Genomic DNA, 14648 nt, shown 5'->3' on the forward strand with positions numbered 1-14648 from the left:
TAATTCACATGTAGGGCTACTTGGAACAATACAAAAGACAAACAAAAGCTAATATTAATAAACGACTTTGAAACTTCTCACCTTTTAAAACCTACTCGAGATGTTCTACACGTATGGAAACGTTAGCGCTAAGACAGAATGTATGTGTCTGACAACCAATTTTCTAGCTGGGTGTAGTAACGGGAAAGGGATAAAAGTATCAAATTTTTGGAAAATTTTTCTTTTGTTTTTTTCCCCATGCAGCCCCTCAATGAAAAGACCTACAGTTACCTGATTCTCAAGTAATTTTTTGCCAAAAAAAAAAAAATCTCAGTAAGCACTGTATCTTAGAATGTGTGCTAATGTCTATCACTGTACTTCGTGGCTGGGCAGCAGAGACATAAAAGGAAACAGAACAAGTCTGCTAGACTGTAAAGTCCAGTAAGGCAGGGAATGAAGTGCACGCTACAACATGAATGAGCCTGAAAAACACTGAACGAGGTAAAGTGAGTCACAACAGATCATATATGATTCTATGTACATGGAATGTCTGGAACAAGCGAATCCATAGAGGTGGAAAGTGGCTGCCCAGGCTGCTGGGAGTGGAGAGTCACTGCTAACAGTTATGGGACTTGCTTTTGGGTGATGAAAATGGTCTAAAATTGATTGTGCTGGTGGCTGTACAACTCTGTGAATGCACTAAAAAACATCAAATTGTATACTTTAAGTGGTATGTGAATTTTCTCTCAACAAAACTGTTATTTGGGGGGAAAAAAAAACCATCAGCAGGAACCTAGCCATGAAGCCCAATGACCCTTCTCGGTCCTCATCTCCACCTTCCGCAGCATCTGACTGCTACGCGGCCCTCCAGACGTCCTCTGCTTTCTGCCAATGTCCACTTCCTGACTCTTCTCCTCTCCCCACGCCCCATCCCTCGTCCCATGATGACCCCAACGTTTTGTTCTTCGTCATCTTTCAAACTTCTTTGCTGTCCCATGTGACAGTATCTTTGGTTTCAACTCATACCCTCTCCCTGCCACCTTGAGCCCCAATCTCCAGTCCTAATTCCTTTCCCAACTATTTTTTACGACCAGCAGGACAGCTTCCAGAAACACTCAGAAAAATCTCATTACTTCCCAAATTTAACTCGTTACAGTAGTGGTGTCCATTCACTGAGAGCTAAGTCCTTCACATGGTCTCACGTAATCCCCACAGCAAATCTAGAAGAGAGTCTCATCTATTTCACAGATGAGGAGAGTGAAGCCTAAGGAAACTTAAGTGCTAATTCACATTCCTAGCGATCAGATGACCTTTCTCCTTTACCTCGTCAGCCGCCCTACACTCTCCTCTCCTTGTGTATCTCTTTTCCACTGATGAAGTCGCTGTGGTGCAAGTCTGAAGCCTCGCATCCGATCCTCTCCTTTCTCTGACCCCTCGCATTCCACGGTTGCCAGGCCTGGTCAGTTCTGTCTGTTCTCCATCCCCGCTGCCACTGGGATAGTTCAGGAGAGACCCTCACCAGCCCCGGATGCCTGCACTCAGCTCCTGGCACTGATAGGTTATCTTTCCTAGTCTAACCAACCTTTAAAAAAAAGGTAACTCCTGCTAGAAAAGCTCAAGTCTTAGACTCAAAGCTCATTTACATGTTTAAAGTTCTAATTCTAAAGATTATTATTTATCATCAATGAAACTAACTTTTAACGCAGGTATCTTAGAAACTGACCAAACCCCACTTCGCCTTGTATAAGAAGAGATTCTTTTTTCTTAAAGACATACCTTTCGCCGGGTCACCCAGAGTGGTGATGGCACTGCTGCCCACACAGAGTCCACGCTGACATACCAACTTTGCCTTTAAACAGATCGGAGTTTGCTTATTATATTATATCATTCTTGGGAGAGTCAATGAAGTAACACTATAATCTATGAATTTTCCATACAGAATCTGTACACTGTATTCATGGCACAAAGCAAACTTACATAAAGCAACTGTGTTTTAGTTCAAACTTTTTCATGAACTTCTACCATTTCTGTTAACAGACATGTCATCAGCAAAACTAAATGAAACAAGCTCACAGATAAGTCCTCTCTTGAAGATTTGTTTCAATTACAGCTTGGGAATCATGAAATTTGAAAATGTCTTACCCCAAATGCCTTTCTTAATATGCATCCATAACATACCTTAGTTGGAAGTGAACAATTAAGTAAATAAACTCTCTGGTATTTCTGTATCATCTTTGTTACATGCTAATGTGAACAATTCTTTAGCAAATCTACCCTTGTTCTTTAAAAATCATGAACCCAACCAAAACATTACCTTTGAACTATTTTAAGTTGGATCACTAGCACTGTTAACACCGTATCCGGACACCATATACATCTTTGGAGACATACCTGCACACAGCAGTTTCCTTTTCCCACAATTTAGGTACGAGCTAAAATATGTATGTTCAATTTTCAAAGGCAGCATGAAACGACTCCAAGTAACTAGAATGCTGATAAGATACCCCGAGCCTTGTAATTTAAACTTGAAAAAATTTCACAAGAAATAGAAAATGTCTTTGTAAACAATGATCCCAAAATGGAAAAACATCTATTCACTCCATTAAAAGGCATAATTGATAACAAACCTGTACTAATCCAAATGTCACCACGAGCTTATAAGTGTATTTAAGATAGAGGACCTGTGAAAAGTAGAAATCAAGTCTCTTTCCTGACAAGCTTTCACTGTCATTTACGATGCCACCAAACTAAGTAACAAAAAAGACTGATGGTAATCTCACAAACTTTCTAGAACTAAAACACTGATATTTAAATTTAATGATATATAATTTTGTACATTAATCTCACAAAATTAATTTTCTAAAACCTAATTCCCTTACCTGATTTTCAGTTTCAAACAGAAGAAATCCATAAGTTTCTTGAAGTTCTTCGTGAGTATAGTTACTTGCTTTCTTTTCTTGGTAAAAAGTTTTATACTGTATAAAGAGAGAATAATCAAATGCTATAAACATGTTACTTTGCCTTAAAAATTAATTTTTAAAAATGTATCATCTGAATTCCTCCTGCTAAAAAGCTAATGAAGTTTATTATTCTTCTATTCCCTAGAATATATTATAATTACCTTTCAAGTGACTATTTCCAAGGATCTTTTATCTCAGCTGAAATGTGATAGCTAAAAGAACTAGACTTATACATAAAAAATGATGGGTCTATTTCTTTTAAAACTAAAATAAAACTAACACACAGACACAGTGTGTACCAAGCACCTCACCTCATTTAAGAAAATGTCATTTTTCACCAAAGTCACTTGACTGTACTGAAAACCATGCTCAGATGCAGAGTCCAAGTAAGAAGTATGGAGAATGGAAACTGCCCTCTGGAAGAGAGAGTCTGAACTCAAGGACACTGTCTCAAAAACTGTAAAACACAAACAAAAATAATGCAACTGTTTAAGATAGCCGAAGGACTGGGGGAAGGGGCACACTGAGTACCCTGCACATTCCAGCTGCTTCCTTCCTGCGTAACTGAGACGCTTACAGTGTGTTTTGGCTGCTGTATCCACACTATCTTAAAAGACCTCGTACGTTAAAAAAATAACCTAAATGGATTACAACTGAGGGGGATTTACTTTTTGCAAGAGCAAACCCCTTGTGCCTTCGGTGTAAAGCTGGGTGCTGTAACCACAGGTGGTAAAAGCAGATCCAACTGTGGTGTTGAGCTGGTGGTCAGCAACCACTCAGACTGATGTTTCTTATCCTTAAGCTTTTTTTTGAACCCTATGTCACATTTTTTGGATAAACTTACCCTTATCGTTGTCTCACAAATCCCCAAGTGTGTTAGGTTCCCTGGAAGGCAACTACTACTGCGCTCCGTAAACACATTAGAAACCGTGTTTCTTTGGGGTTTCCTCACCAGACTGGACACATCTATTGAAATTCACTTCTTATGGATTGTTAGAAAATGATCTTTTTATACAAATAAAACTTTATTACTTTTTTTGAAAGTGTTTTTTTCAAACCACACCCACATGCTATGGAGATTCTGATCTGCCCCTCCCAAGAGAGGCCTGTGACCTAGTTGAGAATTACTGACTCAATCCAGTAATTCCCTTCGCTGAGCCTTTGTGCATTTTGATTTTACAAGTCCTCACTCTAGCAAGAATTGAGCTAAGTCTCGTAACGCTTAACCACTTGATTTCTCTGTATCCTCTCTACTCTCTTTAACAAGGTTGGGGGTGAGGGTACAAACTGATTATTCATAAATAGTAGAGAAAATAGAGTAATTTATGTAGCACTGAAAGTTTTGGCCTTACAGTATAAATGAGTACATTAATATGGCTTCCTACTTTTTCCAGAACTCTGCCAGTTACAGAGAAGTTCAAAAGTTAGAGAAAATAAAAGCTTTTAAATTAATTTATGAACAACAGATTTAAAAAACCCTAGACTATCACAGAAATGAAAACAAACATTTCAGTAAAATTACTTTGGATTAAATGGTCCTAACACTTCAATTAACAAGGTAATTTAAAAATGCTTTTAATAAACACAACCTCCTAGTATAAAAAAATAAAAGATTATAAATAGCAAGGAAGGAAAGAAAAGAGGAAGAATCATTTAAGAATATTCTGAAGTTGGTATATCTGATCTATATTCTATTTTACTTTTTCTCAGTTTCACCTTCTCTCCTTTAATATCGTGTACCAGTGCTGTACAAACTATGGATATTCTAAAGAGATTCAAGTATCAAAACACCTGGGATAATTAAAAGCATGGCTCTCTTTAGCTAATTGCTCAAGACAAACTGGGAAGCCTATGCATTTGCAAATTCATTTTACAAATAATCTGCACTGCTGGCTCAAAATCAATTCAGGATTCCTTTAAAAGTTAAAATTTTGGATTCCTTGTATTCAATATTTTTCAAAACATTAAAATTTAAAATCTAAAATTTAAAAATCTAAGCAGCTCAATATTTGAGAAAGACATTGCTTACAAGTGAAAGAAAGAAAAGTTGTCACAGCTTTGGAAATGAACAATCTATGATTATCAACTTACATAAATTCTGCAAGATGTTAAACTAGTAGACACAGATTTTAAGTTTCAGAAGTACTGAATACTACATATATCACCATTCTTGAGTGACAATGCACAGTAATAAACGGAAAACTGAGAAATAATGCAATTAACAACAACAACAAAAACCACCACCTATCTAACACAGTGTTTCCCAAATACATGTGGTCAGGGCACACCTGACACACGTGGGGAACACTGTTCCCGGTAAAGCTACGACTAACGGTAATGATTTGAGCAAAGAGGAACAAGTAAGAAATGACTTGTTTTGTGCTTATATATTTTGTTTCTAAAACTAATATGGTTAAAAATGCTTCCCCTTTAGGTCAGCACTATCCAAATGGCCATATATTATAAAAGTAATAATTTTATGGTTAGCAGAAGGAAAAGCATGTCAAAAGCAAAGTTGCTAGAAACCCACAGTAAATTCTGAATCTTTCATGACTTCATAATAAATAACCTCAAGTATACTCTCAAGAAAGCACAAGCTCCTGGCTCTATAGATAAGGAAATAGATGAGGATTTCACCGAGAAATTACACAACGCACTTTCACGTAACCCTCTAACAAGTGTACAAAGCAATGCGAGCACTAAATAAATGGATGGCTTCATTGTTGCTGAGCAATGCACATGCTGTATTTAAACATTCAAGATTACCAGAATGTTAAGAGGATGAAGATGGGGCCATTCCACAAAGAAACCTAAAACAATATCTAAGCAGGTTAACTTGAAAAGTGTCTATAAAGTGTAAAGACTGTCTCTTAGGGCTTATGTGACCAAGAAAGGGCACACGGGGGAAAATTTAAGTTCAGTTGAAATGACTCAGGTAATATTCTTTCCTGTAGAACCTAGCTTTGGGCACATTTCTGTGCTATTTGTGGATGTGATCTTAAAAGCAAGGTCCAGCTTAACACAACAGGCGGATTCTGCTCAAAGTGCCCTGCATCAACCTCCTCCTGTCGCAAAAGCTCTTACAGGGATACTGAGTGTCTGGGTTTGGACACTTCTCTTTTTAGCTTCAAGTAAGAGAGAAGAAAATGATAAACCAATTTCTGACGCTATGCCACAGGTACCTCTTTTCCATTCTATAAGCAGTTGGTCTGAAAGCAAATCTTGAGATGAACCAGTGCCAACGACTCAGGTGTGACAATACCTCTAACAAAAACCAGCCACTTGTACATCTCCCCACGACTGTCATGACCACATCTGTTTGTGAATTAAGCTCCAGAACTCAGCAAAGACAGGAACACTCAGAACCCAACGATATTTTCCGTTAAGGGCGCTCACTAGTAGAACGCAGCCCACATACATGAATACGCTCGACGCCCACATACTCTGTCTGGTCCCAGCAGGCCATCTGAGAGCTGCTGCAGGAAGAGCCCACCCTCTGATCGCCTAAGCCTAAAATTAACATAAATACAATTTTTTCAGAGCAGAATTTGGCCAGAAGTAACACAAACTTACAAGGGCATACCAAATAACCATTCCATTTCTGGGAATCCATTCCTCTGAAATACTAGCATAAAGCACAGAGGATACATGCACAAGGGTGCTCCATACACCAGCAGCATCTCTAACAGCAAAAACAAGCCAGATAACCTAAACTGCCATCAACAAAGACAACACCTCGCAACTCCTAAATAAAAAATAAAGTAAATCCTTATATACTGACATACAAAGATATCTACTGTATACTACTCAGGAAATAATATGCACCACATAATATCATTTTGGTAAAAAAAATGAAAAAAATTATGTGTTTGTAAGTGTACCATAAAGACGTAGAAACATGGAAAATACATAACTGTTTAACAGTGTTTATACCAATGTTACTGAGATTGGGGAGCAGACAAAAAGGAGAACTTACACTTTTACCATCTATATTACTACAATTTAGATTTTCCTTGCATGAGCATGTATTACTATTCAATACATTGCAATTCAAAAATAAGTAAAGTGAATCCTAATTTCAAAGAAATACAAATAGAGGAATGTGACAATTTCCCTTGGACACGTATCTCTTCTGATACAATTTGAAAACTTAATCACCTATCACTTTTGGACTAATAAGAAATCTGTAGCTATGGGAAATTAATTTTTTTGAAAAGTCCATTCATTTTACATGATTTAAATTAAAATTTTAAAAATTATACTTTTATACTCAGGAGTCATTAGTAATAACTTATAGCATTTTGTTTAATACCTACTCTTTTCTGATATGAACCCTGTCTTGGTCTTCTCTAAGAGAGAATGTAGCTGGGAGGGTGGTCTTAATTCATTTTCACCAAGTACACCCCCAGAATTCTTGATATAGTCCTGTTCTCTGTTAATGTCATAAATGCTAAAATAAAAAAGAAAAAATTAAATCATAAAGTGAATAGTTCTATTTCTAGCATATCTACTATACAAATAAACGTCTACTGAGCATCTAATTTACACAAGGCACAATTTTATGTTTCCCTTTGACAAGTCTCCAGCGCTAAGGGCTAAATTTGCTCTGAAAGAAATAACATGCATGAATTGAAAGCTTTTCCTCCAATTCTTTAACTTCTAAAGAAAATTTTCTTCACAGAAATAAGTTATGCTTATAGGAATCAGTTTTGCCTCACTGAAAAAAAACTTTCAAAATAAGATTATAGGACCATAGCTCTGTTCTACTGGCTGGAAATAATTAAGTCAAATAGAACATAATTAAATAAACTCTCTCCCCATCCCTAAATAAGTATGTGGTTCACCCGTTCACTAAACAAAACTAGCAGTGGTGACTATTACATATTCAGTACTACGCTATGCCCTGGATTTTGTGGACAAATGAGAAAATGTCTCTACAACGAAAGCTCTTAGACTAGAAAAGGAAGATAAAAACCTATAAAGAAACCAGTACTAAGCACTGTAGGAGAATCTGGAACGTGACTCAGAGGGCGTATGATGGTAGTCACCCAGGTGACCTGTCAGGAGACACTTTCGAGAGGCACGGATACTTGAAATCTGAGAGCGTATTCAAACGTAAGGAAGCTGAAAAGCAGCACTGGTGTACATGTTTTCAAGGCACTAGAAACAGGAGCAAACGCAGAGGTAGAAACGTGACACACATCAAGACTACAAGCAGTTCATTATTTTTGGAATTCAAGATGCTTTACCAAAAAAAATAGCACATATAGTTTTATAATAACACACTTTTTTCAAAAAGGATTTGAGGTAGAATTGTGTGGATATATTTAAGATTCTTTAGAAAAAGTCACAATACTGATGATATTCATTCATTATTTATGTCAAGAGGGGAGAATTAAACTGGGAGTCAGGAGACCAAGATTCTAGGGCCGACCTACCTCTAACTTGTTCTGAGACCTTAGTGTGATGATGTGTTGACTGCCTTCCCATGTCCCTTTTTCTTCCCTCCCTCAAACCACAACGGTGTTTAGACACCGTGGTGATCCCATGCTTCAGGAGTGGCTCGGGAGGGTGGGAGGTGAGGGCTGTGTGAATATCAGTCACTCTACGTTCATTATGGTGACTCCACTCTCTTTGCTTAGTGATTGTTTCAGGAGTAAACATGTGACTCGATTCTGGCCAAAGAGATGTGAATGGACGTCTACAGAGAGGATTCTGGGGAAGTGTTCCCATAAAAGGACAGAAGATGCACTCTCCCCACCTTCATCTTATTCTACCTTTAAGAGTCTCATCTAAAGATGAGCTTGAGCCCAGAACTCCCCGCCACCAAGACTGGGTTGATCAGCCAACACACTGAGGATGGACCAGAACAGACAGAAAGAATCTATATCCTTGATGAAGTCCCTGAACTGTTGAATAAACTAACCTGGGGCTGTCTTGCCTCTGCGTCTTTCCAAAAGTGAAATAATAAATGTTCCTTAATTTTTAAACCACGATTACTGGCAGCTGAAAGCAGACTAACCATGGACTTTGTTAAATTATTTAGTCTAAAGCCTCCTTTAGTTGTGATCGTCCTTGTAAGGCTCCTTTCAGTTCACTTGTGACTCCACAAGTGCCTCACTGAAGGCTGTTACGCATGAGGCATCGCGCACTGCACCAGATGACAGATAATCGAAACTTAAAATACAAGGTGTTTAAAGCCTCTGGCCACTTGATTCCCACCCACGCAGTACACCTTCTCTCGCTCCCAGGCACAAGGCGAAGCGCCCCGGCTCAGGTCACTCTGCAGGTGGTTTCCCCCACTAGCTATACACAGTCTGATCTCATGCCCCTCCCCGCTTCATGTCCATGTTTTCCTCATGTTTAAAGCCCACCCTAAGACCTAGCTTCTCTGATGTCTTAAGATTTTTCCAGCTCACATTAGTTGCTCCTCACAAGTGTTCCACAGGTACTCACCATAGTCCTGTTATATGCATAGCTCTGCACTGGAGCAGGAGAAAACTGAAGACCAGGTGCCTACCTGAAAGAGTGGTCTTTAACCTTTGGGTCATAATTTCAGAATTATGTGTGAAACAACTGTGTTCAGGACAGTCTCCTCTACAGACTAACGGGGGGATGTGGAACACGTGATTAAGGGCTTGGACTTTGGAATCGAAAGGACATAGCAAGATAGGATTTTGAATCCATATCTTTCTAGTTTTGTGACTTCTGAGAAAGCCACTTAATCTTTTGTCCCTCTCTTTTTGAGAGTTAACATCAACAAAACTTATAAACTAAATTAAAAGCCCAGTACCTACTAGGCTGACTAGTCACTGCCCCCACCCTCCCAGGAAGTCCTCTTAGGTGACCACTTTCAACTTTAGCTGTATCTTTTGGTTTAACTCTGTTCCTAAATAAAATACCCATATAAACTTTAGATATTCCTTTAATGAAAAACACCTCCCGCTGCCGCCCCCCAACACACTTCTGACCATGCTGTCATAGTTGCAGCCACGTTTTGTTATATCAGTACTCAGTGTTTCACTGCTGAGCCCCACTGGGTAGTCAATTTCCTTTTTTACATGTTGTTTTGTTTTCCAGAGTTTCAAATTACCTCTGCTTAATTTTCAGTTACCAATCATTATTCCAGCCTAAAAGTCTCCCAGAGAACTAAGAATCTCCTCTGAGTAGATAGATACAGCAAGTGTTTTTGGAGACGTCCTTCATGTAGCACATGTTGTCCAGCTTCAGTCTGCACTTGTGCACTCTACCGCTGCTGCTTGGCTTTGAGACCTTGCTGCGAGATGCTGAAATACAACACTGATCTACAGACGTCCAACACAATTCCAGTTTGTGGAAACTGATGACCTGGTTCCAAAATTTATATGGGAATTCAGAGGATTAAGGACAGCCAAAACAACTTTAGAAAAGAAGAGCAATGCTGAAGGGCTCACCACTTGATTTCAAGAATCACTACAAAGCTAAAGGAGTCAAGACCAAGGTGTCGATGCAAAGATAATGCATACAGAGAGATTAGATACTGGTTGGGAACACCGCCAACACAATAGGTAAAGACCATCTTTACAACAAATGGTGCTACAAGCACCAAAATGGAAAAAAAAAAATGAACTCCAACTCCTACCTCAAACCATAAAATTCAACTGGAAATGAATCACAGACCTAAACATAAAAGCTAAAACTATGAAGTTTCCAGAAAAGATCATAGGAAAAAAAATTCTTAACCATGATGTACGTAAAGATATCTTAGGACAAAAATCAGTTACCATAAAAAGAAAAACTGATACAACAGACTTTATGAAAATTAAAACCTTTTGATCTTCCAAAGAAGTCATTAAGAAATGAAAATATTTGCAAAACGCTTGTGTCCAGAATACATAAAGAATTCCCAGACACACTTCACAAAAGACGTAACACTGGAAAAAGGTCAACATTATTAGTTATCAAGGGGGCGCTAAATAAAATACTACTTGCCCACTAGAATGGCTAAAATTAAAAAGACAGAAAATACTCAGTGTTGACACGGACGAGAAACAACTGGAACTCTCATATATTCCTGGTAGTAAATCAAGTCTACCAAGACTTCCAGCAAATGGCTGGTGATCCTTGGCTGTCCATTTACGTTTAAGTGTGAGGCACTTAAAGCTGATGGGGCAGGGGTTGGACAGCTCAGTGACAGAGCACATGCTTAACCTGCATGAGGTCCTGGGTTCAATTCCCCAGTACTTCCTTAAAAAAAAAAAAAAAAAAGGTTGACAAAGTTTGGTGCATGAACAGCGCGTCCTGACCGATAGTCCTCATCCTTGCAGGTGACCTGATGGTGATGTAGCTGTTCAGTCAAGCGAACCTGAAAAATCCGAGTCTGCTAAATATTCTGCCATGGGCTCTAAGTTTCCCCAGAAAAGAAACTTTATTATCTTGTTTAGGGGAAGTGTAAGCTTAACTATTAGTTCTGGGAACCACTCAGAAAAAGACAACTCTGGTTTCACTGTTGCATATGTTAATTTTCACTGAATCTGTATTCTCATTCAGGTGCCTCACCCCGACCTCAGTTGTCCAGCGCCTGCCCCGTTCACGTCTCCTGAGTATAAACCTTCCATCTTCTGTCAGGTAGAAGACAGACAGCTGTCTGCGTGTATGGAGTGAAGGGGATGGAGGGCATCAAAATTCTAAAAATCATCGATCAACCCTTTTATTTCTACTCCACCTGTATTCCTGACTTGAGAAGTACTTGGTACCTCCAAATCCTGAGCCTTTTCCAGGTTATGTGAGGGTATCAGCTTGCTTCTCTTATTGGCTTAGCTCTCTGCAGCATTCTCTAGTCCACTAAGTCATTTACAACTTGACCACCTTCTTTCTAGTTTCCCAAATATTGATTTCACTACCCTTTTTTAAAATCCCCATTTTTTAAATTAAAGAATCCAAATGACTTTGCGGTAGATATGCTGTTTGCAGATAATGAAGTAATTATGGGTAAGATATAAAACATAAATCTGAGGGGAAGAAAGCACTGCTTTGAAATTTTTTCCTTTAAATTCTGATGGAAAATTAAGAACATCTCCACTTGGGCTCGCATCTTTAACTGAGGATGAACTCATCGGCCAATGGAAGGAGTCCACACCCTAACGGAGCAGCAAACTACAAAGTGCTCGTCCCCCATCAAGAAGCCGGTAACTTTGCATTTGATTTTTCCAGCTTGGCTCAGTTTCCAGCGTTTATGCTTGGGATTCCTAAAGTCCTCTTCAGCATTTAACTAATTCTCTGTTGATGGAAGGGGCTGGGACTGCTTCTCCACACGTAAACTGATCTTTGTCATTAATCACTTTTATAATGAGAAAGCAGCCAAGGCACGCTGCCACGTCTTCCCCCTTCTCCAAATCTTCCTTGGCGATGCAGAAGTTAACCCTACATGGGCAGGGGTAGAAGTACGTCTCCGAGTCCCTGTCATATTGGAAGTCCTCGATCCCCACCTCATCATGAAACACCGCTATCGTCACTGGGGCCAGCACAAGCCTGTCACCCCAGCCCTCCAACCCAGGCCGGGGCCAGTCTGACTTCTGATTTCACTATCTTCTCGTCTCTCGTTCTCTTGATCTTCACGGACTTACACCTTTATTCTTTCACTATAGTCTTAGTGGAATTTCCAGAGGGTGTGTACAATTGGACATGTCACAGACACAACTGGAAGTGTTTACTTAATGTAAGCCTTAATTTCTTCAATCAAAAAATGTGGAATATACCACCTACTATAGTCGCTACTATTACTATTATTTTTTATTTCAACTTTTATAATTATGAAGACCTCACTTTATTTACTTATATATTTATCACACACCTAATTACATATCAAATCTTCAACAAATATTTGATTAATTTAAAAGAATTAGCTTTTAGTGCATATGTCCACAATAACCATTTACTCAAACACATTAAAAAGTACAAAGTGGATTTTCAATTCTCTCAAAGCTTTCTGTTCTTTCCTTTCAGAGTACTTACCATGGTTTATAATTACATATTCGTAATTACTTCACCCATGTCTATTTCCCTAATAAACCAAGCCCTATGAGGACAGGAATTACGTTTTGTTTACCTCCAATTACCCAGCATCAGCCCAATGCCTGACACACAGTGGATGTTTAGTAAATATGTATTTGGTAATTGAATGAAAGAATAAATACTACTAATGCAATTTAATCTGTTCCAAAACTCAGAAAAAGGAATAAAGCTTCCCAATTCTTTTTTATAAAGCCGTCAAACGCTAACACCAAAATCTGACAAAGAATATACACAAGGAAACTATAGATCTATTTCTTATGACTACTGATACTAAAATCTTAAAATACATGTGCCGGCAAAAAGAATCCATCAGGACGTTAAAATAATTACAGAGATCAATTAGGGTACATTCTAGGAATGTAAGAACTGGTTCAATAAATAGGAAATCCATAAATTCAGCTAGCCACATTGACAGGTCAAAGTTACCACGAGGGGCTGCTGCAGCATGAGATGACGCAGGAGAGCCTCGCATCAGACTCTCTAAAGGAAGTTACTTCATAATTCTTTTCCAACAGATGATTTAAAGAAGTTTTTGTTGCTGCACAGTATTTTTTTATTTATGTATTATTTTGGCCACACTTAATCTAAAAAACAAACTGATAGTTCCAAAGAAAGCTGTTAATTTAGTAACAGAAAAATGGCCTACCATAAATTGTTTAGGGGAAAGAAAAGTAGATTACAAAAGAGAAGGGTATGTATATATGAAAGTCTTAAGAACATACAGCATGATTTAAACAACGGTTATCTTCTGTTTAATGCTTAATGCTTTATGTTTCTTGTTTGATTATCCCCCCATCACCAGATTGTTAGCTTCAGGAATGCAGGGAATTTATCCTTTTCCATGCTGTAACCCGCCTGCCCAGTACACAGTAAGGTTTCAATAAACATTTATGTAATGAACCAATCAATTCGTATTCCAGATCACCTCATTTCTCTACTCAAAGCCCTTCAGTGGCTGCTCGCTGCCCTCAGAACATAACACACACTTCCCGCCAAGGCCGTGTGAACGCTGAGTCTTGCTTAACTCCCATACCTCACCTTGATCCACCTCCCGATTTATGCTTATAACCACCTTCCCACTACCCTGGGAGCTGATTCAAGCTGTTTGCTCCTTTCAGGCCTTTGCACTTGCTGTTATTTCTGACTGGAATGCTCTCTCTCCCATTCTGCCAAGCTTAGCTCCCTCTCATATTTTAGTGAAATCCAGAAGTTATATTATACCTTCAGATAAACCTTCTCTGATCACCCCACTAAAGTAGGCATTTTCTTTAAAGCACTCATTACAACACACAACTGTTTTGTCAGTGTACTTTTGTGTGTGTGGGGGGACCTTCCACTAAACGGAAGGTCCGCAGAGGCAGCTACTCTGTCTTGTTCACACAGTCCCTCAGTATCCAGTAGAGCTCCCAGCACCACGGTAGAAATCCAATACTCCACCAAGTTATCTTAAGTGGGTCAAGTACAGGTAATTTTTGTTTTACTTTTTATGGCTTTATGTATATATACCTGAGATTTTACATAAGCATAAACATAATCTGGGGGAAGTAAAGTATTTTCATTTTGGAAAAAAAATCTCCCATTGCCCTACGTAGAAGTTAGTTTTTAAAAATGATGACAAATAAGAGAAAACAAATGGAAATACCATTTTCCATAAGC

General features: G+C 38.6%; 2 protein-coding genes and 1 long non-coding RNA gene across 4 annotated transcripts in view; 1 reads left to right on the forward strand and 2 right to left on the reverse strand.

Moving 5' to 3' along the window:
• The window catches only part of TASOR2 (transcription activation suppressor family member 2), a 60420-nt gene that overhangs the window by 36308 nt on the left and 9464 nt on the right, over positions 1 to 14648 (reverse strand). The window contains exons 2-5 of one of the 2 annotated variants that reach the window (XM_072955215.1): positions 7256 to 7389; positions 3251 to 3396; positions 2859 to 2954; positions 1756 to 1828 (exon numbers count right to left, since the gene is read on the reverse strand). The exons of the other annotated variant lie outside the window; for it this stretch is intronic. Of the exons in view, the coding sequence (XP_072811316.1) occupies positions 1756 to 1828; positions 2859 to 2954; positions 3251 to 3396; positions 7256 to 7389 (449 nt within the window). The remainder of the gene's footprint in view (positions 1 to 1755; positions 1829 to 2858; positions 2955 to 3250; positions 3397 to 7255; positions 7390 to 14648) is intronic. 2 annotated transcript variants of the gene reach the window in all.
• LOC140691540 (uncharacterized) lies at positions 1170 to 8935 on the forward strand. Its single transcript, XR_012067253.1, has 2 exons — positions 1170 to 1537; positions 8582 to 8935. It is a non-coding gene; the product is annotated as an uncharacterized lncRNA (long non-coding RNA).
• On the reverse strand, positions 12073 to 12971 carry LOC116277048 (diphthamide biosynthesis protein 3-like). Its single transcript, XM_072954957.1, has 2 exons — positions 12968 to 12971; positions 12073 to 12432 (listed from the first exon to the last, which is right to left on the reverse strand). Exons 1-2 carry the CDS (start codon positions 12969 to 12971, stop codon positions 12179 to 12181), a joined length of 258 nt encoding a protein of 85 aa, XP_072811058.1. The 3' UTR covers positions 12073 to 12178.

The sequence above is a fragment of the Vicugna pacos genome, chromosome 35 (genome assembly GCF_048564905.1).
Source record: "Vicugna pacos chromosome 35, VicPac4, whole genome shotgun sequence".
Taxonomy (NCBI): Eukaryota; Metazoa; Chordata; class Mammalia; order Artiodactyla; family Camelidae; genus Vicugna; species Vicugna pacos.